At 42.1% G+C, this 23920-nt stretch overlaps 2 protein-coding genes across 2 annotated transcripts; both read right to left on the bottom strand.

Annotated features, from left to right (window-relative positions):
• Nucleotides 1–2548: 2548 nt before the first annotated feature.
• plppr3b (phospholipid phosphatase related 3b) lies at nucleotides 2549–13464 on the bottom strand. The gene is given in 9 exon segments (XM_046858019.1): nucleotides 2549–7443; nucleotides 7738–7911; nucleotides 8285–8342; nucleotides 8523–8718; nucleotides 9104–9142; nucleotides 9145–9232; nucleotides 9939–10124; nucleotides 10526–10629; nucleotides 13085–13464. Coding segments are annotated over 8 exon segments (2088 nt in total). The 5' UTR covers nucleotides 10610–10629; nucleotides 13085–13464; the 3' UTR covers nucleotides 2549–6180.
• A 2572-nt stretch (nucleotides 13465–16036) lies between these two features.
• On the bottom strand, nucleotides 16037–23815 carry med16 (mediator complex subunit 16). The gene is made up of 14 exons (XM_046858018.1): nucleotides 23348–23815; nucleotides 23136–23243; nucleotides 22330–22499; nucleotides 21795–22226; nucleotides 21598–21703; nucleotides 21179–21334; nucleotides 20696–20913; nucleotides 20142–20348; nucleotides 19310–19520; nucleotides 18979–19112; nucleotides 17699–17891; nucleotides 17296–17512; nucleotides 16616–16699; nucleotides 16037–16487 (listed from the first exon to the last, which is right to left on the bottom strand). Exons 1-14 carry the CDS (start codon nucleotides 23487–23489, stop codon nucleotides 16361–16363), a joined length of 2505 nt encoding a protein of 834 aa, XP_046713974.1. The 5' UTR covers nucleotides 23490–23815; the 3' UTR covers nucleotides 16037–16360.
• Nucleotides 23816–23920: the final 105 nt, after the last annotated feature.

The following is a 23920-nucleotide window of genomic DNA, read 5'->3' as shown; positions in this document are numbered from 1 at the left end:
CATGAATATAAGTGAGATTGTGCAGTTTTGTTACAGATGCATGTTGTGAGCTCTGACTAGTGCGCTCTCTGACCTTTCAGTCAAAGGACGTGAAAAATGCTGACATGTTTGGATGCATTCCAGTTGGCCTCGAGGAAAGCAAGTTGCAATCTGATTGGGTAATACAGCAACAGCTTTAAGCAACATGGAGTTTATGCTAAAAAAAAAGGCAGCAGCGTCGACTCTGCTGACATTTGATCCCGGAAACACATTATGTGACGACTGAAATCTGATAGAAACAACAACACGTACAGGTGCTGCTGCTCTTTTGCTTTCTATGAAATAGAGAGAATAGACTATTGGGAATAATTTAGTACATATTTTTGGACAAAATTTATCAAACCATAAGTCAGAGATTCAGATAATGTAAGCCATGTTTTTCTATAAGAGTAGTTTTAGACTGTTGTTGCTTCTTTCCATTAATAACAGAAGCTGGTTATTACATCCAGGCCTCAATTAAGACTAATTGTATCATAAGTCATTAATAGGAATCAATGCCTGAGCCAAAATATGTGCTCCAGGGCCAAAAACCTCAAACCTTGTATTTTAGAGAATTGTTTCGAGGAGGTTGCCAGATTGGGCAGTTCCTAAAGGGTTTCTTGCACAGTTAGAAGTTCTTCATTTGGAAGAGGTTTCACTTGAATTCCAGTCCACTAAAGAAATAGTTATAAAGCTCTACATCACAATTAAGAGTTTCTGCTTAAGGCCTAAGAACTAAATCTGACAGTGTAGACTGAGGAGCTGCAGTTTCAGTCCTTATTATAAATTAGACTTGGTGTTAAAGCAGAGTTTAGTGAAGCAGTCATTCGGAATGAAATAGTGTGTGCATAGTGACATCTAGTGGCAAGTCTCTAGAAGTACATCAGTGAGAAAAGAAGGGCGTTATCCTGCTTTAGTGCTGTAGATTAGAGCTGATAGATGGTGCTGTGTTTTTATTTCTCCAAACATGATTCATCAGACCTTTCCAAAGAAAAGCCTTCCTCTGTTGATTAGGAGTGATAGCTCAGTGGTTGGGCTTTGGGCTCTAATCAGAAGGTTGTAACTTGCCAAGGTTTGATCCTGAAGCAAGATCTTGAGCCCCAGCTGAAAGTCAGAATAGTTCATTTACTTGGATCAAAGCATCAGATATCTGAGCAAATTTACCATTTAAATATTCTCCCAGAAAACCCTTAAATGTAATAATAGATCTAACATTTTCCCACTAGTGCAGCTTATTGATGGAGGGAACTATTAATCACACCACCACTATCAGCTGGGTTAGAAAAGGCCAAAACACACAGAAGGATGTTCAAATGTCGACGTATTTTTGTTATGTAAACAGCAGAAATGTCCCCTGCATAGAATGAATGAACTTTACACACACTGTCAGTATCCACAGTGCTGTATTTCCTTACAGGGCAACAATCATCAGTGTGGAACTGCCACTCATAGAAATTACACTGTACGTCTACACTTCACTACAGATAAATCTAATATCAATAAAAGAGAAAGCAAATGTGTGTCATTACAGAGATAAATTGTGTCCATTAATTAAGAAATAATTGCTAGCGATTAAAAACAGGTCAGTGGAGCGCTATATAGAAATAAAAGAACAATAATAAAACCGTTCTGCCTTTTGTGCTTCGAGGTTTGATGACCACATGACCACAACGTCCAGAACATTAATCCTGAGACGTGTACAAACCATTCTAGACTTCAGACCTTTAAATTTTACAATTAAAAATAAAAAGGTTTTATTATGTTTCAGTAGTGATTATAGTTGTTATGAAGATACTGTCGATATTTTAGACTAGATGATAGTTGTGGAACTGGAACAAACAGACGTTCGGTGTTGAGGACGAGGTTCTATTTTGAGTCTGGTTTCTCTCAAGGTTGGTTTCCTCCACATGGAGTCTCAGCGAGTTTTTCCTTCACCACAGTCACCACTGGCTCACTAATTAATAATAAACATACAGTTATAAGAAACTTTTATAACCATTTTATCTGTGTGAAGCTGCTTTGAGACAATGTCCATTGTTGAACGTGTTATAGAAATAAAACTGAAATGAATTGAATTAAAACGACGTGGATGCATGAGAAACAAAGTAATTTAATACAAATGAATTAATTGGAATAAATATATTCATAGTGATAATACACATTTGACTAATAGACATTAATAGTGTTAATATTTGGATTATGTTCCTCCTGTAGATGTGTGTGAGTTAGAAGCAGAAGGTTCAATTCTTTCCCACTCCTTCATCCTCCTATAACCGGCTTCCTCTGCAGAGTTTCTTTCACCAGAATCACATACACACGGCTAACACACACAACTCTGCGCCTGCCTGCCAGTTGCCATGGTAACCTGACATGTTTTTATCCATTTGCTCTGATCAGTGGGAATGTTGGTGGTGCAGGATGCTGGAACGTTGCCATCTCTCTCTCTCTCTCACACACACACACACACACACACACACACACACACACACACACACACACTCTCTCTCTCTCTCTCACTCTCTCTTTCTCTCTCTCTCTCTCTCTCTCTCTATCACTCTATCTCTCTCTATCACTCATCTAAACACAAAGAGGCAGAGAAGAAGGGGGCGTGGCCTTGAGTTCCAGCACAAACAGGCATCTTACTGTGTCAAACCAAATAAATCACAACTAAACTCACGTTTTAAGAATGTGTTCTGATCCACCTGCTGACACTGATAATGTAGCGTACAGATACAAGGTAGAGAAGAACATCACATCTACACCATCTACAGCAAAATCAAATATTACTCACAAACATCACTAAATTACTGGATTATTCCCCCTATAAGGGGACTGTGATTCAGCCACTGGCACAGCTTCTTTTACCAAACTACATTACAGATTAATTTATTTAATCATAACAAGAAAACTCATTATAGTTTTATTTGAAGCGTGTTTCGATTCCAGCTGCTTTCGAGTCAAATCCATTTCACAATTTCTTTATTCTTATAATTAGGCGATAATATTCAGAACAACTCCAATACTTATTTTTTAAATAAATGCATTATCATTAGATTCGCATGTAGATGAATGGAGGTGTCTGAAAAAGCAGCAGGACATTAAAAGAATCCTAATTTAAATAATATCAGAATGAGTGGATTGGAAACAGAGTGAAAATATCAACAATATTCTCCATTCGGAGGGAATAAATTCGAGGTCACTGTAAATTAAATGTGATGATTTTCTTTCTACGGCGTTGTACATCTCAGGATGAGGTTCAGCTGAAATCTGCAGACTCAGCATATTCATTCTAGACATGCATTAGATCAAACACCCCCATCAGGGATAATGCGAAATGCATGGATTAAACATGAACTCATTTCCTCCTGATATCTCTCGTGATCAGATCAAATTCCCGAGTAACTGCTTCATTCCAGGATACATTAGTGCATGCTCAGGACATTACTGTAGCGTGGTCTAAACACAGGGTGACATGTCTTGCGTGTCTCTCTGGTTGTGATTTTGAAGCCCCTCCTCGCCCTGTCCCTCACACTCTTCTCATTAAAATGATAAATTGCTTCATACTGCTCAGCCGCCGGTTGCCATGGCAACAGCGTGAGCCCCGTTTGCCTGGAAGGAATAAAATAAATAAAGGAGAAGTAGATTATGGACGGGCCGTGGAGCATCGAGGGGGCGTTTGTAAAGTGTGGAGGATGTAAAGAACACCAGGCTCACAAATGCTGGAGGAAGTTCAGGTGCGATTGGTAACGAGGGCCTGCGTGTCTTCGTATCTGCTGCGGTGTCTGTGGTAAAGCGTGACTTCATGGCTGTCTGGTTTTACTGTTCGAGAAAATGGTGAGGATTTTTCACACACACACATTAACACCCTGTTAAAATTAGAGTCTAACAGGAAGTCTGGATAATTCACAACTGTGGTGAGTAGAAAACATCTCAGGAAGGTGGAGAAGCCAGACAGTCAGATATCAACAGGAACCTGAAGCTTCTGTGACAGAGCCTCACCATCACCAAGCAGAAGATTGCTAAGAAACTTTTAATGAGCCTCTGCCACATGATCCCTCAGATTTCTTTTCCCAGCTGACAGGTGAGGAAGCTGATATGATCTGTTGTTGTGTCCCATCCACCTGAAGATGTGTGGACATGGATGATGAGCATCAGCATGATCTCCTAAGCTTCCAATATTGACCTATTTATAAACAATTCCAATTTATTTAAACGCTTGAGCCAATATAAATTAGTATTATTCACATCAATAAACACAAAATACATGAATAATAAAAACAGGAGTCTGATTTGTGGCATGTTCCTGGTTTGCTGTTAAATACCAAAAAGCACTCACAAGTTCAGCACTTGATCCAGATCCAGATCTCCATCACACCCGAGGCTTCCTGCTTTACTGCACACTGCATGAGCTCAGGGTGAGACATGCACATTATTTTAACTATAAAGTGGTCAATTTGTCGTTCTCTGGTCAATCATTATAAAATTATAATCGCCTGCGAAAATCAAACTCGGAATGATTTGGATATTTAGCAGCCATGAGATCACACTATTACTGATTTAATCACAGTGAGAATCCACCATCTCATTCATGACTTCATGAATCACAGACGGCTGGTGCTGATCATCGGCTGATCATTGATAGAATAGACCAGATCCATTCCCACTCTATTAAAGATATACGAGAACATGGTGTATGTACAGTATCTTCTATGTCTTGGTGTTGAGGACGAGTGCATCTTTGAGTCAACGTTTAATACGAGACAAATACTCAAGTTCTGTTCCAATCAGATACTCAGAGAAATTTTACTCGAGTCGTATTGGAATTGGCGTCTTTTTATTTATAACAGAGTACGTTCTGCAGGATGATTTCCAGGTTCTTTGTGCACTTCTGCACGTGAACGCTAGTGATTAGCCTCCGCACTGGAAACAAGTGTTATAAAGAACAATAAAAATTGAACGTTTGAAAACATCACATTTTAATACAATATCATGCTGATCTCATCATTTTCCAAATGTGCTGAAAAGGTTCGGTGAGATTATCGCAATGTTTTAATGTATTATTTAATTAATTATTATTGTATCTTCACACGTCTGCACGCTGTTGTTCTTTCGATGTGCTTCAGATCCACACAATACAAAGACGATCACTGATCAAGTTTAATTCATCACTGTGACAAGGCTGAACTTCCAAATGATACAACCACTAACATTAACATGCAGTAGTCCATCGGCAAGCGAGCACGAGCCACAGGCTTTTCAATACCGGAGAAAAGAGAAGAGAAAAAAATGCAGATGGTAAAACGCCTTAAACAAACCCCCCCCCCCCCTCACTTATTAACATCCTTTTTATTAGAACTACTAGAATCTATATCTGTAATGTCACTTCTTTTGTGCTTTATTTGTAAGTGCTCTGAATAATGTATTCTTTTATTAAAAATAGATTTTTCTTACCCCAGAAGACTTTTGCAGGGAAAAGTAGCGTCATTCTGAAGCTCATAAATACCAGTTTCACCATTTTTTTTCCAAAAATGCATCGTAATTGCGTTTATGAAATATATCAGGTGTGGATGAACTACAGTCGGGATCTAAGCATGTGATTCTGTAAGCTCCATGTGTAAAAACAGCTCCGTTCCCCATTTCAGAAACGTGATGGAACTCGTTTTCAGTGCAGCGTTTAAGCTTTAAATAAAGTTTTTCCTGCACGAGGAGAAAGCCGATTCAATCGAACTCCATTAAATTGTTTATCTTAGAATATTATTATCCCCAAGGCAATATATATCGTAAGAAAGAAGCACATTAAAAGACATAAATAGATGAAATCCACTTGACATCATAGGCTCAGACGCATGTGCTTCAAAATCAAGTAACAACAGATAAAAGGCCACAATACATAATAGCGACCTCGCAATAAGCCTTTTTTATATTAGAAATCTGAGAATTTTTATAAATAAAGTTTATAGATGTAAATGTTCTTCATTAGGTTTCCATTCTACTGCAATAAGACCAAAAATATTGTGCTGATTTTCTGCTTCTCGTTTTTCGTTCCCTTCACTCGTGAGCAAAACTAAAAGATGCACAAAAAGAGAATGAGAGTCTGAGTGATGCATAGTGATACATGTCCAACCTGCATCATTTGTGCTCTTAGATGTCGCACCTTGGTGGTCACTCTTTATAACGTCTTCCACTCTGCAGCTTTTTGTAGAAGTTCTCCTGATGGTTCTGTGGGTTCTCCCGATCGATAAGCACCAGAGGGGTTTTGCAGCGCAGACTGCGTCCCTCCATGGTTTGGTCAAGCTTCGGGAGCTGGAGCGGTTGAGAAGGCTGAGGGGTTTGAAAAGGCTTGAGGGAATCGAGGTCAGCCTCACTGGCTGAGGAGCACAGTGAGCTGTTCTTGACCTGACGATATCCTCTAGAGCCCTCACGGTTCAGGTCGTTGAGTTCATATGACTCAGTCATGTTCCCATCGGAGGTTCCTCTCCACTCCCAGGGATTGGCAGGGTTGGAGACCATGTGGACTACAGGGTGATGGGTGGCATGGGCATCTACTGTGATGATACCAGAGCTGCTGTCACGTTCAGATGGTGGCCGATAGGGAGGTGACTCAGTGCCTGTGATAGATGAGGTGGCAGAGGAGGAGGAGGCCTCAGAGGATTTGGGCGTGCTGGACAGAAGACCCTGCTGCTTGGACATCGCGATAACTTGCATAATGCGAGGTTGATTTGTTGCCCTGAGGGCACCTGGAATATTGGCCCCACTCTTCTCTGTGATGGACTGCCACTTAGCACGGGTGCTCGCACTCTTTGGAGACACCGGGGGAGGAACTGGTGGTTTGGGGGGCATCACTACTCTTGCTCCAGCTGGCGGATTGGGCGACTTGGTGGGATGTGGTACGGAGGCACTGTATAGTGTAGAAGGCGCACTCTCTTCCTCAGTGGTGTCTTCACCAAAGTCAGAGGACTCTTTACTGCCCTCTTCGCTCTGCAGACTTGCACTGCGCATCTCCAAGGACTTCTGCTTCCATTCAGAGACCAGCTGGTGCGAGCGCATTGGGTCCACAGGTACAGGCACCGTTACCAGACGGCGTGTAGGTTCCTCAGGGCCTGCAGCTGTAGCACGGGGTAAAGTGTTGCTGAACGTCACCATCGTCTCCTTACCCATAGGGCTACGGGGCGCAAGGAGCTCGACGTCTACGCTGGCTCGCTTCAAGCTGCCCAGCGATGCCTTCTCGCGCTGGATGGGGCGGTTCAAGCCGTCCAAGGAAGATGGTGACGTGATCTCTTCGTTGCTCTCAGAGGCATGGGCTTTATTGTAAACCGAATCGTGGCCTCTCTGGGCGAGAGCTCGCAGGGCATCCTTCGGAGGGGGCGGGGGCAGGACGGGGATGGTGTCCTGCACCGGTCTGAAGTTAGAAACAGCGTAGAACGCCTGGGACAAACCAGAGAAGGTTCGTGTGAACTATGTATATAATCAGATTTGTATTTATTTAAAAAAAAAAAGATAAAAATATATCAGTGGATGCAAAGAAACCCGGTTTCTCACTGCGATCTATTTCTGAACTGAGGAAAAACATCAAAGCAGAAAAGAAATGACTGATATGAAAAACCCCTGAGGACTTGCGCTCTCCCATTTTAGATGCCAAGCCTTGGAGGACCGAGTTGCCTCGCACTAGAAAGCGCAGCTTCCATACGTATAAGTATATACACAGGAAAAGATCCTGACCAGGTACACGGCGATGCCGGCGCCGATGCAGAAGCCCACGTAGACGTCGATGGGGTGGCTGCGGTACTGCGTGATCTGCGTGAGTCCCGTCAGGGCGGCGGCGATGGCGAAGGCGAACACCAACACGGGTTTCAACAGCTTGGTGCTGTCTGAGATAGTGGAGTTGAAGTACATCTAAAGGAACGGAGAGCACAGCAGATGGTTCGTATCCATGTGCACAAATTTCTCTCCATCAGCCTGGTGATTTGTGATATTTACATAGTGGCAGGCTGGTGGCTAAAAATGGGATGCGACTGAATCTGCCAGATATCTTACAAGTTATAAATAATTAAAACAATCAAATTTTAATTTGAAAATAAATGCATGCAACTGAAAAACTGAGCAAAGTTTTGCTGTAAATCTATTTGTTTACGCACTAATATTATAATCTCTGCTAATATTGTTTATCTAGAGAAGGATTAACTAGGGTTTGCTTAGCGGTACATATTGTTTGCTTTGTTCCTGTCATCCAACAGACACACATCCACACCGAGAGGGAGAGACTTACTGAAATATAAACAGCAGCAAAGGAAGAAAGAGTTGCATGCTGGGAAGGAAAGGTTTTCCTGCCACAAAGGAAAGCAAATGTCTAGAGTAAGACAAAACCATGGAAAGCACTTGGGGAAAGGAAAAAAGAGATAAATACACAAAGTGCAAAAATCAAACTAATTCCAAATCCTTTCTGACTAAGTGTAAAGTGATTGGTTATTATATTGATCGTCAGCTGCGTGGGATTGTGGGATCACCTGGCCGAGAGGATGGCGTGCTGGTCATGGCCAGAGCAGATGTCTTTAGTGATGTAAGGGTTTTTGTCACAGGAGACTCCAGGAAAAGTGTAATTGGGTTTGCATACGGTCAGAAAGAAGGGCGTGTGGTAACCAGTGGCTATTTGGATGACGTCAGTGACCAGTGCTGTGGCACAAAGTCCGAACACGTGAACACCTGAAAAAAGACGAGAAGAAAAAATGAAGTGTTACTGAAACATCACCAGAATCTTCTTCACTGCCAAGTATCATGGGTTTGCATGTATATGGAATATGTGATTGTGTGCTGGGGCTACAGAAATATAAAAAACTATAAAAACTATATAAATAAAGATAAAGACATCAACTGTACAGATTGTGCAGAGTTTATAAACAAGGCAATGTGCAGGATTATGAGTCCGAAGGTGCAGGAAAATATCAGGTGTCCAGTTTTAGATATTGAACCCTAATAAGGAAGTTTGCTAGCCTTTTTTTTTACGCGATTAACTATAGACGTAAGCACACGTGTACACTAGACATCTTATTGGACTCTTATCTTTTACTCCTTATCATTTATAACTTACCAACAAACCGCACAGTTCTGCGGAGGAAGGAGTTAAATTGCATCCACCAGCATTGATGCTTCCCTCATTCCCAGGTCCGATCTTGAGTCTGGACTGCATGCAGTAGGCGATACCTTCTCCAATCATAATCTAGACAAGTCAAACACCAGACCATCTCTCAACAATAAAAAAAAAGCAAACTGCAGCACAGAGGTTTAACCAGAGTCCAGATGTTGTTCAATGAGCACTTCAGAAAGCATTATCGCCACTAATATACATCCTATAAAACAGAGAGCAGTAACATGGTGACGGCTTTATAACCCCTGGGGTTGATCCTGATCTTTCACTATATATTTTTCCAAACTTCTGCCATTTTCCAAAGTAAATCTGTACAACCATGAAGACGTCCCGGTTCCTTTGACTGACTAGAAATGAAACAGATAACTAAAAATAATTCAGAAAATGTAGCACTGATAAATATAAGAATAAATAAAAAAAACAGACATTTTTTCCCCAAGTTTTCTCCAATAATTATTCTGATTTTTGAATCATTTTGCAGAAGAGATCAATTTATCATCCCAATCTAATGCATAAAAGTTCTATGAAGGAACCCACAAGATTTTTCCCTTATAAGAACCATCTTTACGAGTCCAAAAATACACAACAATTTGAAGAACCATCGAGGAAATTCAGAACAACTGCTTATATCTCGTGTAATAAAACTAACTAGTCCATTTAACCGAGATTCATTATGTGAGAAAATCAATGCCAGTGAACTTCTCTCAAATTCAGATCTAATAAATGGTGAAACATCTGGACATACTGCGAGATTTCAGTAGGACTCGAGGTCACTCACAGAAGCAGCGGGGCCGGCGAAGGCGAGACTGAGCAGCATCAGCAGGGGGATGAGTTCTTCTCCGCTCTCCACGTAGGGCATGCTGAGCGAGCGATCATGGCAGCGGAAACCCACCTGCGCCGGCTGCAGCACATCCGTCAGCTCCAGGAAGTACAGAGAGACCATAGAGGAAGCCACGATGGGCAGCTGCGAGTCACACGAACAATCCAATGAGAAGGAGATCACTACCAGGTAGTGTCCATAAATAAACCCACTGTATACCAGAATTATTGGCACCCATCAAAACAATCAACACAAATCAATAAAGCAGAAATTAAACACAAATATGAGATTATGGAATGCCATTTTTTTCATACGGAATGATCCCAAATTCCCCAAATCCCTTCTTTTATACAAACATATATGTGATATTTTCCATATAGTGACACAAGTACAGTGTGTGCTACCCCATGTTTATACCCCAGGAGAAAAAGGAGGTTCTGAGAACCGAGAACGTTTCAGTTTTCAAATCAAGTGGATGAATTTTATGAAGGTTGCCAATAATTCTAAAGTTACACGTACCATTATATTGAATATTTAGAGCTCACCTCTACGAAATAGAAACAGGGTAATAACGTTAAGCTGTCTTTGGGTGGTTTCTTCTTGGTGGTTTCCCGTGCAGGCATCATCATGGATTCTCTTGAACGTTGACCTGAAAACAAAAAAAAAGATCTGATGGATAATTTTCTCCAATTTGCCCCTGCTGTCATTTTACAGCAAACGAAATCCTTCTGAATTGAGTTCTCCTTCACTTCAGTAACATCAGGACGTGAGATGTTCAATCCAAATAATGCTGCAGAGGGAAAACGCTATGAGAATAAACGCTGTAGATTCGTCCTGTTTGCAATTACAGAAACCAATTCCACGCACAGCTTCTTAAAATAAAGCGATAAGCACATCTGTCTGCATCTCCTCTCAACTCCTTTAATCATTAATCCATGAAAACTCAGTTTAATTACAAGGGCGTGTTTTTAATTTATTCATGTAAATATCATTAATCATTGTAAACATGACACACTTTCATAATGGTGGAGTTTCTGTTATTATCCACTCACACTCGTGCTGAAGTTCTCGAACAAAGCTTCAGGGATCATCTGATCTCTGAGGGAACGCCATCACCACCTGGGGCTTGTTTTCAATCTGCACGTGTACTGCACTCCTCACTGCATCATTTCTGCTCGGGTTTCAGAGTAGCTTCAGCTTCACAACCACAATCATTTAAACTGGTTCTGATGTCAGTGCGTGTGGAACTGAGTTTGTTTGGATCATGTAACAAACAGGTGCCTATGACAAAAACTGGTTAGTTGTAATATTAGAATTAGAACTTGAAAGTGCTCCTGAATATAAATCTGATATTTTTCTGAGAACTGAGAACTTCTGATCGGATTTGTTTCTGTGTATCATCCACCTTTTAGTGTTCATGCAGTGAATTTATTTCAAAATGCTCATTAGTTCAGATATTTAATGGACTTGTCTGTGATCCAACCATAAAGATTTTAATATGCAGTTCTTTTTTAATATCAGTTTTTTTGTTACATTATTTTAATTATTGAATTTCGAGATTTTGAAATGTGGATTTTTGGATTCAACATTTAATTTAAGTGACCGTGTGCAATTATTATTATTATGTCATTAGTACTTTATAAAAAATGATCTTATTACGTATTTATTTTGTTCCATGATTTACGGTTCCTCTTCATCTGGTCTTTGAATCGATCTGTTTCTCCTCGGTTCTGATCCAGTATGTCTTGTATATTCTGGGTGAGTTGTGTTCTATTTTCATTTGACCCATGTTTCCTTCCAGATGATGACAAACGTAACCGTTTTCCTGGTGCCTCGAACATTTCTCCCTTCGTTCCTCACGCTTATCGGTTGAAGACCATCACAGCAAAATGAGGATTAGTTAAAACAATAATGAGGTTTTATTCTCCTTGAATGTCAGAAAGCCTAAGCAGCCATCTTGATCTGTCATGTGCTCAACTTTCAAGTAAATCCTGGTGCATTCTGGCTGCAGTGAACCGAGAAGCTGCATTTCATGTAGAAGTGTCTTTATCATAGAGAAGCACAGAGAATCTGCCTTCCAGACAGAGAACCAATGAGTATCTCCATATTAGAGCGTGTGTGTGTGTGTGTGTGTGTGTGTGTGTGATGGTGCTAGACCCTGGACTCCTGGATAAAGATGTTTGTGGTCACTAAAGAGATTTAAATACAGAGTAATAGAACCGAGAGCATTTGGGTTGCAATTTTTCATCACTGGAATATTTTCGACTGTTTCCTGATCTTTCTGTAGAAACATCTACTGCATGTAGGAACATGATGTGAATTCATAATTAGGTCAACAATTCTGAGTTATATATACATTATACATATATACAGATATATCCAGACTCTTCGACCCGGCTGAAAAAAGATTTAATCCATCATAAAAATTCTAATGGTCTCCACTACACATTCCATTACAAACCCGTTCAGCTGTTCCACTAAAACAGTGTGGATTACAAAGTGAGATTGTGTGCATTGGTAAATCCCTGAACGTTTTACAAACATAATGAATAATGTATTATATCTACATACTATAGAGCTGCCTGTAGAAACATTAGAAGACCATTAGAAGGAATAAATTACCAACAGAGGTCCATTAAAACCAATAAAATATCTATTATAACCATTACAGATATGACATGTTCTATGATGGCTCTGTTTCAGCAGCATGATAGACTCATATAACACACATTTATTGATGGAGCGCGTGTATATGGAGACGTGTATCTCAGGAAGTCCATCACGGATCTGAAGAGATTAGGAGGAGAAATCTGCATTCCACTGCATGGACACCTGACTGATGTGTATTGTGATTGGTGATACATTAATTCATGGAACTCGTGTGATGACACACTCACACACACACACACACACACACACACACAGAGTTACGGAGATGCCTGTACACTGCAATGTGAACTAATGGCACCACTGTAGATGCATTATGGCGTGTGAAAACTGCATCATGCATGGAAACATTCGTGCTTTGAGGATATGAGGAGTGACTGAGATGTTGCTGAGAACCTGTATTACCACAACACAAACACAACAATGCTCTTACTTACCAGATAAACCCACAGCTCCTGGGTGGTGCTGCTGGTGGTGCTGATGCTGGAGGTGGAGATGTTGGTGGTGGTGATTTTGGAGATGTATTCCTCAACTCTGTAGATCAGTAGTCTGGTTCTGCTTCACTGGCTTCCACTGCAGCTTGTATTGGTCTTTCTGCTCACGTTTGCTCTCGGACTGTACTGTACTGAATCCACTGCACTGCACTGCAGCAGCTTCTTCTGATGCTTTCATCAAAGATCTGATCAGTTGTCTGATCCTGGTGGTGCTCAGGGTGATCTTTTCTCCAGCATGAACAGATCACACTGCTCTCTCAAACATATAAGCGCGACAAATGAGGAATGTGAGAGGGAAAACACACACACACACACACACACACACACACACACACCATCCCTCCCTCCTCAGCAGAGCTCACGACACCTTCAGTGCTGTTTAACTCTTCATTCACATTTTACACACTTTATTGATTTTAGGTTTATATTTCTCAGGGTCTGTCAGGTTTTCTCCCAGTGGATCGTGTGTAAGTTTATAATGTTGTTGTTGATTTATTATTATTATAATTATTATAAATATTATTATTGTTATTATTATTATTATTATAATAAATCGAAACCATGCAGGGTTCTGCGGCGCGCAGCGCGCAATGATACACAAAGAGTGAAAAGGCAGAAGCGTGGAGGAGGGACAGCAGGAGCCTCATCACCGCCGCGGTATAGACCCTCAGAGTGGCGATAAAATTACAGATTATGAAATGAAGCTAAATTTTGGTATATATTTAAGAATCTAATCTGCATTTATTTAAATTTTATTATCATTATAATAATCGGCAGAATATTCTATTCAACACTGGCACAAATGTTGAACGGACGATAAATAGATCTGAAAATAACTCCGCCCCCTCGATTCAGTGTCAATCAAACTATTAATTACCTTTAATTAAATAAGACTAACCTGTAAAACGTGTGTATTTTTGCCTTAGAGCATTAAAATAGCATAAAAAAAAAAATTGACAAAAAGCATTAGGCTTTAGACTACGTTAGTTACTGAGGGGGCGTGGCCATCATCACCATCATCATCATCATCATCATCATCATCGTCATCATCTCACAATGTAGATGAATGAATGAATGAATGAATGAATGGCTGGATGGTTAAGGCTCTTAGTAACTCAACAGAATGTTGGAGGTTCAAGTCCAGACACCACTAAGCTACCCCTCTTGGGCCCTTGAGCAAGGCCCTTAACCCCTTTGTGCTCCAGGGGGCACAATATCATGGCTGCCCTCAGCTTCCAAACAAACTGAGATACAGTACAGTCACCTCCATCTATTACACCAACTCAAGTTTATTTCTAGAGCACTTTTCACAATGGACATTATCTCAAAGCAGCTTCTCAGAAGGTAAGAATTATAGAACAAAAATGTAAATAAGTGAATGATGTGTGTTGATCTCTGAGGAGCAGCCTGGGATGACTGTGACAAGAAAAAAACTCCCTTAGATGGTATGAGGAAGAAACCTTGAGAGGAACCAGACCCAAAATTGAACCTCATCATCATCTGGGTGACATCAAAAGTGTGATTATAAATCTTTAAACAATACAGAATCACATACGGGTCGGAGCAAAACATCTGCACTGGGGTAGAATTCCAAGCTTTTTATATGTTAGAGTAATAGGTTATATGTAAAAGAGGTGAAGAGTGATGTCTACATGAACTAGTGAACCAGAATCTGCAGCAAAATTACCCTGTGTGATAGAAACCAGAGAGGAAAGTGAAACTTCCAGCTGTAGGTATCAGTGGAGTTCACACCCATCACAACCTGCAGCAATCCACCACTGGTCCTGACTCCTGACTGGGGTATAAACAAAAGTGCAGCCAAATATAACGTGTCCTACATGCTTTTCCTGGAGTAGTGCTGTGGATACGCTGTTTACTCTGCTGGAAACACACCAGTGTGTGCAGTCTGACACCCACAGCATTCTGATTCATACAGGATACAAAAAACTGAACCTTTAACCAGTAAATGCGTTTTAAATATTACATTCACACCACAAAGACGTCCAAAACTTCATTAAGACCGAGTTAAGAATAGATGAGAAAAATCAGACACCTATGAAAATGCATTCTTCATGCTAATGTGCCTTTCATCCACTTTCTGCTCTTATTGATATATAAATATAGAACAATTATAGGACAATTTGGTACCTTGAAGATTTGTTTAAAACAGTTTTTAAAAAATACCAGAAATATTAAAAACACAGCTACAGGGTAGAAGTTTAGGATTTTTCTTGTGGGTTTCTTCCTAACACAGTGTGCTACAGTCTTCCAGTGTGCAGAATAAATTCACAGCATCTCAGTCACCGTCACTCAGAATGTTGATGAAACAGTGGAAGTGTGGAGCAGGCAGAGGTGTTGCTGCTTCACAGCTCCAGTGTCCCTGGTTTGACCCAGAGCTCAGTTTGCTGACTTTTCAGTGCATTTGGGTTCATCCAACTACCAACAGATGAAAGTTTGTGAATTGTGGCACTGTATAGTAGGATGTTCCTCAAAACCGCATGTTCCTCATGGCATGGATTCTGAGAGAAATGATTTGCTCGTATCAGAGGAATCGTTCTATCACGCAATTCCTGGAGTTCTGTGGATGGATTCACCTCGGAAACCAGGTTTTTTGACGTGGTTCATCATCATCATCCTGGGAGATGTCATTAGATGTGAAATTGTGGTCATGCAGGGATGCACATCGTCTACAACGATACAAGTTCAAGTTCAAGCTCATCGATTGATGATTGATTAGTGAGAACATCCCCAAAGTGCAGCAAGGAAACATTCCCTACACATTACAGCACCTCTACATGCAGATCATCAGCAGGTCTGGCATTAAACCCGTTTGGCATCGAAAACCACAAGGAATCACAGAGATTGTGATCCAAAACAAACCAGAAAAAGTCCAGATTGTGGTCACAGACGCCTCAGAGTTTATTATAAAGAAGCACATTAAAATAAAATGCAACATGGAAAAGAAAATATTTACAAATTCTCAAAGCATCATTCATCAAGTAATTTACAAACCCTCTCCCTGAACTTCCTCATCAGGGCCTGAAATACTCGAGAAGCGTTTGTATATAAAAACTGCATCTACTGTATCCTGAACACAGGAGTGTGTGTGTGTGTGTGTGTGTGAGTTTCCTTTCCCTTCGCACCACTGCAGCAGTGCTGACTGATTAATCACGTCCCTGCTTCACCCACACAAACAGGACTCTGAAGCTCTGAAGACCCTCAGCCCACACAGTTCGGGATCTTCCTCCACAGACCCCCACACAGACAGTTCTTTATCCAGCGCTGCTCCCACTGCTTCATGGCGTTGGTCTTGTTCGGAGAGCGCAGCATCGTAACACAGCCGCACCTGACACAACCCAGTTAGAGCAGTGTTTAGGATTCTTCTACAGTCGTGTTTGTGTATATTGTTTTTTTTTTTTGTAATAAATTAATTGAATAGACAAAAATCACACGTCCTGAACATCTTGGAGGTACCTGGTGCAGGCCTTGCTGTCCTCCGTGGGACGGATGCCCATGTGTAAACAGCGGAGATTATCCATCCTCTGAGATGCTGGATTCCTGAGAAGATACTTGGATTCTTAGAAAGATGTTTTTTCTGTTGATATCTATATTTCTGATGAGCAAATGTACAGTAAATAAGCAGGTATTTGTAAATATGGGTAAACTAAGACCCAAAATCTGCTCCTGCACGACCATGCAAACCCTGTGCACGAAGCTCCAGCTCCATGAAGATCTGCTTTGCATGGGTTGGAGTGAATGATCTCCTGATTAATGTGAACACTGAGTGCACCCCAGGCCTCCTCACCTTCTCACCCACATCAGGACCTGACTTTACTAATACTCTTGTAACAAATCACCACAAAATCTAGTGGAACATCTGCCCAGAAGAGTGGAGGGAATTAGAAGGACTAAATGTGGAATACGATGCTCAAAAACACACACACCGTATTTATAACCAGGTGTCTGAAAACTTTTGGTAATGTACACGTGTGGGTATAGATGCAGATGTATAATGTCTGATGTAAATCTGATGAAAATTCAGTTTGTTTTTCTTTGAGAAAAAGTAAAAAAAAAGAGCAGCCTGACCAGCGCGTGAAAGCGATGAGGCTCAGACGGACTTTATTTGTGTCTGCGTTTCATTTCCACCTGCTCACCTGGAGAAAAGCTCCATCTGAGAGTTGGGGTTGAGTCCGGGGAGGGTGTAGGGTTTTCCAAACTGCAGGCGTAAATGGTGCTTGCTCTGGATCTTGGTAATGACGCCATCGTTGATGGGAAGCCAGTCCATGCTGGGCACGAGCAGCTGGCTGGGCAGCAGACAGCACTCGTCCAGCAGCGTCTCGTCCGGCTCCTGAGGATGACTTTCGTCTCGCGCTGCAGGTGGAGCGAAAACACAAAAATAAACCGGATCATAATGACCATGCAGGCGTGTTAATCTTTCTTTGTTTGACTTCAGGATGAGAGCAATAACGTTACATTCTGACGGAGGTTTAAGAAAACGTTACTCTGAAAGCTTCAGTACTGATCAGAACACGATGTAATTTTTTGATGCAGACTCACAGCAGAGCCAGAGTTTAGTGAGGAGGCGGAAAAGCAGAGACATGCTGTCCTGGTTGTCTGATGTGGCTGTGTAGATGGGCAGACACCCGGGCTTCAGTAGGCCCCAGATGCGTATCATGACCATCATCTCCCTCAGCATGCCCAGGGAGGGTCCGTCACGCAGGAAACCGAAACCTGGACGCACTGTGGAGCCCTGAAAAGACACAGATTAATTTTTTCTGATTCAGAAATTGCAGAACAATTAAGAGACGATATCGTCTGCCTGATTAACGTATGAGAGTCTAACATCATGGAGTCGGACGGCTCTTCACGTCAGGAAAGAAAGATGGTAACGTTTCCGCTGTGGTTAAATGCAAAATATGCCGAAAGACAAATAAAGATCTTGAATCACAGTGTCCATGGCGGAGGTGATAAACCACTGCAGCCTGGATGATCCTGCAGAGGGGTTTTGGGATATTTAGGATTGAGAGCCTCAGTGAAAAGAGATCATCATGAACATTATTTTAACAGAAATGGGCCACAAGCTGCTCGACACTCATCCACTCGCTCTCTCTGTAGTATCTTTGATGTGAGGTGCGTTTCTCACACACCCCCTGTAGCGAGTTTCTGCAGCAGATTAAAAAAACCTGCTTTAAACATCTTCACGGTTTACTCTGCTCTGCATGACATCTCCACCATTTTCTATGCACAAACAGGTGAAAGTAGAAGATTAGGAGTGTGTGTGTAACAGAGTCAATATTCAGTTCAATTCATTTGTATTTCTATTGCGCTGTTTTACAGCAGACATGATCTCAGAACAGCTGTACACAGATAAAGATAAAAGAATGTGTACGTTTTGTGCCTGTAGGTTTGTTCTTTATAGATGTTTATCCCTAATAATCCTATAACCCTTATAATTAATCCTTGGAAATGTTTATCAACTTCTTCCATTCTCCAGATGTGATCTTCACTGTGTCTCGGGTTCCAGTGGTTTCCTTCGTTCCTCTGTACGTTAATGAGGGAGGAGGGAGGAGGAAACTCAAGCGCATGTTTTTAAATCAGCTCTTAAACTTTGCTTCATCAGGATAGCGTTTATGTGATCTTTTATTTGTTGTGATGTTTATTTTTGTTTAATTATTCTTACCATTATTGATTTATTTGTACATTATTTTAATTTCTTCTTTCATTCTTGGAAAGCGCTTTGATGTGTAGCTTTTAAAAAGCACTTTATAAAATAGAGATTGTTATGATTATTATTAAACTGTATTAAATAAATGTAGTGCCCGGTGCAGGGAACTGACCTGGTTGGGCAGGTTGGCCAGCAGATACAACACAAAGTCTCCCACCCACTGAATGAGCTGCTGCAGGGACTGGAGCGGAGGTCCATCCAGAACAAACTCCTCCGTCTTCAGGTTGATCATCACCTTGTCAATATCTGGGGGAAATTAAGCAAAATAAAAAAGTAGAAGAAAGTCATCTATTATTGTATATTCTGCATAAAAAACTGCTCTAGATGGACTTCATTTTCTATAAGCTTCTATAAATACTGAGACTGTTGCTCCCAAACGAGCTTCAGATCTTTCTCCGTGATCAAAACGTCCTCAATCGGCGCCACAGTTATGGGTTTGTTACCAGTGTCCAGATTCTTGTTGCAGATCTCGGCCAGACGATCTCCTGGGCTCTTGTCTGGTGTGTTAAGAACGTGAGGCCTCAGCAGAGATTTCAGCGTGGAGCTGATGGCGATGAGGAGCAGCTTGGCGTAGAAGTCGCATGCGCGGGCCGCGGTGGCTAAAGACAGCTTGCACAGGGAGGCCTTTACGGCTACGATTCGAGTGGAGAGAACCTGCAACGGACATTCAAAACAGGAAAAGGATCACGAGCCAGGATCCGAAATTATTCCAGCAAAAACAAATCTCTCTGATTTAGTCTCTTTCATAAGATTAGAAACCCACGCATGCATTAGAGCTGCAGCTATACATTATTTTTAGTAATGATTATTAAACCCATTATTCCATCGAAACGTACTTTTGTTTAATTTTTCTAAAAAGGAAACAAAAGACTTGTTTGTGTTAAGAGACCCGTGTTAAACATCATCTGTGTTTACCTGTCCAGAGCGCTCTAAAGATCAGCGGGTGGTGCGTCAGTAATAATAGTCCGTGGGGAAACGCAATGCTCTGTGTGTAGTTTAATGTACTAAACGATTTTGTGTATTTGAGTTACTTGAGGAATCGTTTCAGCTAAAGAGTGCATTATATATTGGATTACGATGTCAGTGGTTTGCTTTCGAGTGTGTTTTCGTGTAATTGTAGTTACAACACGTTATTAGACAATGAGCCTGGACTTCTCATGCATGAAATATTGAATGAGAAAAGCCTTCTATCAAAATCTCTTTTAATACACCTCCATATGGATTTTTATTTTAATGTTTAATACACAACTGAGAAGAAATCCCATTTCGACGTACCTGCTGTAAGGCCTGATTCTGCCTCATGTACTCTTCGTGCAGCTTCTCTACCAAGTTATGCACCATGCTGTGTTGCACATGCAGCAGCACATCCCACCAGTCGTACCCTGTCACCATGCAGTACTCCAGCAGGAACAGTAGGTGGCGTAGCAGAATGTTCATGTCCAACATCTGGCCCATGGAGGGGGACACGCGGATCATGTGCAGCTAAGAGAATTGGCGGGACAAAGAGAGGTTTCAGAACATGGCAACAAAATGTAACTACTGATAGTCTACGTGGACTTCATAGAACACACAGTTAATCCGAGAATACAGACTCAAAGTACTCAAGACTGTTAGCAGGTATTTCTTTCAAGTTCAGCATCACTGATGATGTGAGGAACGTGGTAGCTCATTGGTTGAGGTATTAAACTGTGGACCAGAAGGTCACTGGGCCCCTGAGCAAGGCCCTTAAGCCTTAACTGCTCAGCTGTAATTGTAAATCAATCTGGATAAAAAAGTACAGTAAATATAAGTGCAGTCTAATCCGCCTCTCTCCTGCCAGCTCTGCGTACCTTTCCAAGGTTATCTACTCCAACCAGAGCCAGGGACGTCCAGGAGAACTGCAGAGCTTTGAAGTGCACCATGGGGCCTCCGGTTCTCTGGCGTTTAATCGCCGGCTCGTCCCCTACACGCTGAGAAGTGCTGGAAGTCCCAGGGAACACCCCCATGGTTTGGAGAGACAGACGATGGAGTATTTGAATCGTGCCATCGTGGAAGGCCAAAGCCAGACCTGATCGAGAGATCACATTGCATGTACGGAAGCTGATTCGATTATCGATCGGATCCGTGAGTCAAAAACTGTAATGTGATCAGAACCGTGAGTTTTGAGATCCGTTGCACCACTAGACAAGATTATACAAGACACTACAGACTATAGGTAATAATACAGACCTCGAGAAAGTCAGTAGAATAGTGTTTATTTCACACTTATTACTATCTAATGACCCTAAAATAAAAGTGAACGTTTCTCGGACATGAGGATATAAAAGCTTTACCGAGACCCGGGCAGAACTTTGTGTCCGAGGCCACTTTAAGGTCCGTGTTGGAAATCGAGATGGGCAGTTTGGGCAGCGCCACTGCAGAAACACGGTCCAGGTCACTCGTGGTTGAAAGGATTCGCCACTTCAGAATCATCGGCTGCTTTTCTCCGACTGCAAACCAAAACCAGGTGATCGATTTCATACACGAACAGCAGCAGATCAGAGAGGAATCCACCTCGTCCTAACCACTGCTCCTGGGACTTCCTTTACACATCGAAATATACCTGCGCCATTTCTTATCGTTATATAATGTATTATTATACGTATTTGTTTATTTTACACACAGACACTTTACGCTCATATTTCATTTCACTGCAAGATGTGATTCCTGTGAAAGTAAAAATCTTAATCTACGATCAGGGTTTGTCTCTTACCAACAGGTGAACGGTGCTGGAATATATTGTTGACCGGAAGTCCTTCTTTCCGTAAAGACCAGCACTCTACGATGCTTCCCATCTGACTGGATGCACAAAGCAGCACCTTGAAAACCCATGAGCAGATTAATAAACGGAGAAGAGCGCCATCTCTGATCTGATACGGTGTTCTTCTCCACGAGTGAACGTGTTCTCACCTGCTCTGAGTTCTCCCGCGTGAGGAACTTGAGGTGTGTGACAGCAGGGTACTTGGCGCGGCGCACGGGGTCGGTGGTGCAGCGCATGAAGAGCGAGGGCAGGAGCTCGGTGTCGATGCGGCACTTCTCGCTCACCACGCTCACGCACACCTTGTAGAACTGCACGGGTGAAGAGCTGCTGCCGTCGGTCGTAGCCACCACGATGTTCCCGCCGCCTGTGAACGCGATGTCGGCCAGGGCCACGCGCCCACGCAGGCGGCTCAGACTCTCGCTGGCTGACAGCAAAGCGCCGTTCGGCTTCAACAGGGACACGCTGACCAACCCGCTCACCGTCACTGCCAACCAGCCCTCCATCGGTTTTCCCCCAAAAAGAGTGAGAGAGGGAGAGAACTTCACCCGTGAGAACTTTTCTCCAAAGTTGGTGGACCCGGACTGTGGGGTGGAAGATGCACCCGGAAAAAGAAAAACGATACGGTTTTGGATTTGTTTTGTGAATACGAGCAGTGAAAAGACAGCGTTCGAAACATCTCCGTACCTTCTCTACATGCAGCGCGAGCTTCACTCCATTGTGCAGCCATGACAGAGCCACGATAGGTTCTCCATCAACCGAGCTGCTCTGAGTACATTCCCAGCTGTTCACCAGGTGCTCCGACATCGCCCAGCACTTGATCTGTCCATCTCCATCTGCAGAGAGCAGTCTGGACCCTGCTCACGTAAAAGTGCAGATCGGATTTGGTCACTCAATCCTTCATGTTCAACTAAACGTCATGTAAACATTGAGACCAGAAAGCATTTCCTCCCCAAAATGTTCTCACAAAGTTGGAGACACACAGTTGTATATTAAATCTCTGGAGCATGAAATTCACTTGAGCTAGGAGACACAAACCTGCTCCAGCATGACCATGTGCACAAAGCCAGCTCCATGAAGATCTCCTGCTACAAAGCTCGGAACTGATTGAAAACTTTTGGGATGATTGTGAACCTCAGGCCTCCTCACCTCACCTACATCAGTACCTGACTTCACTAACACCTTTATAGCTCCACGAAATCCAGTTGAGTTTATTAGAACAGCAAATGGAGACTAAATGTGCAATGAGATGTTTAAAAAGAAGCACAACTTGTGCTCAAGTGTCCACAAACTTTAACATGTATGGCATTTGGCAGACACTCTTATCTAGAAGAACTTAGATGTATCCTAAACTGAGGAGTTATGGAGTTAAGGGCCTTGCTTAGGGGCCCAGGAGTGGCAGCTTGGTGTGGCTGGGATTGGAACTCAGGACCACTGGATCCAGAGTCTGATGCATTAACCACTAGACCACCAACACCTTTTTGATCACTCACCTGACTGGTCCCATTCAAGGCAGGAGATAACTTCTGTATGACCAGAGTTGATGGAGTAGACGTCCCAGGGATGTTCAGAATCGATGATATGGATCATATGACTGAGATCTACAGCAGAAAGTGAACAGACAGGAAGACACTTCCATAAGGGTTTGGGTGTAAACATACTTTTGGAGTGTGATATGTGTGTGTGTGTGTGTGTGTGTGTGTACCTTTGTCTTCATCTTCATTTTTCAGGTCAGTGGTGAAGGCGATGAGGTTCCTGCAGGACCACGCACACACCAGGGGGATTGATGGACAGTGGTTGCTCTTGGTTCTCTTCTCCCACTCACACACATACACAACATCCATCATTAAACCATTGGCGGTTCCAGGAGGTCTTCAACTCTCTCTCTCTCTCTCTCTCTCTCTCTCTATCTACCAGAGCTAGCTTACCAAATACACAAAGTAAACAAAACAAAGACGAAACAAGAACTGGTCCTCCAAATATCACCTCATTTATCTGTTTCTGATTATTAATGTCCCAAAATACCTCCAAAGATCAAATAATTTCCTAAACTATCTGAGAAATCCTGTGTATAAGCTCCAGTGATGTGTTCTTCACGAACGAGCCGGAAACTAGTGACTCTAAGAGCCGATTCTTTGTAGCGAACATGAAGAGCCGACTCGTGTCGGGGAGAGTCGAATCTTTAGCGGTTCCTGCTCAGAATCCATGCAGGTGATTCCATGTAAACAAGTGTGGCCTCTGTCTTCTAAATATTAAACTGCCAGTAAGGCTAACAATA

Source organism: Silurus meridionalis, chromosome 9 (genome assembly GCF_014805685.1).
Source record: "Silurus meridionalis isolate SWU-2019-XX chromosome 9, ASM1480568v1, whole genome shotgun sequence".
NCBI lineage: Eukaryota > Metazoa > Chordata > Actinopteri > Siluriformes > Siluridae > Silurus > Silurus meridionalis.
Note: the sequence above shows the minus strand (reverse complement) of the source record. Positions and strands in the feature narration are given on the sequence as shown.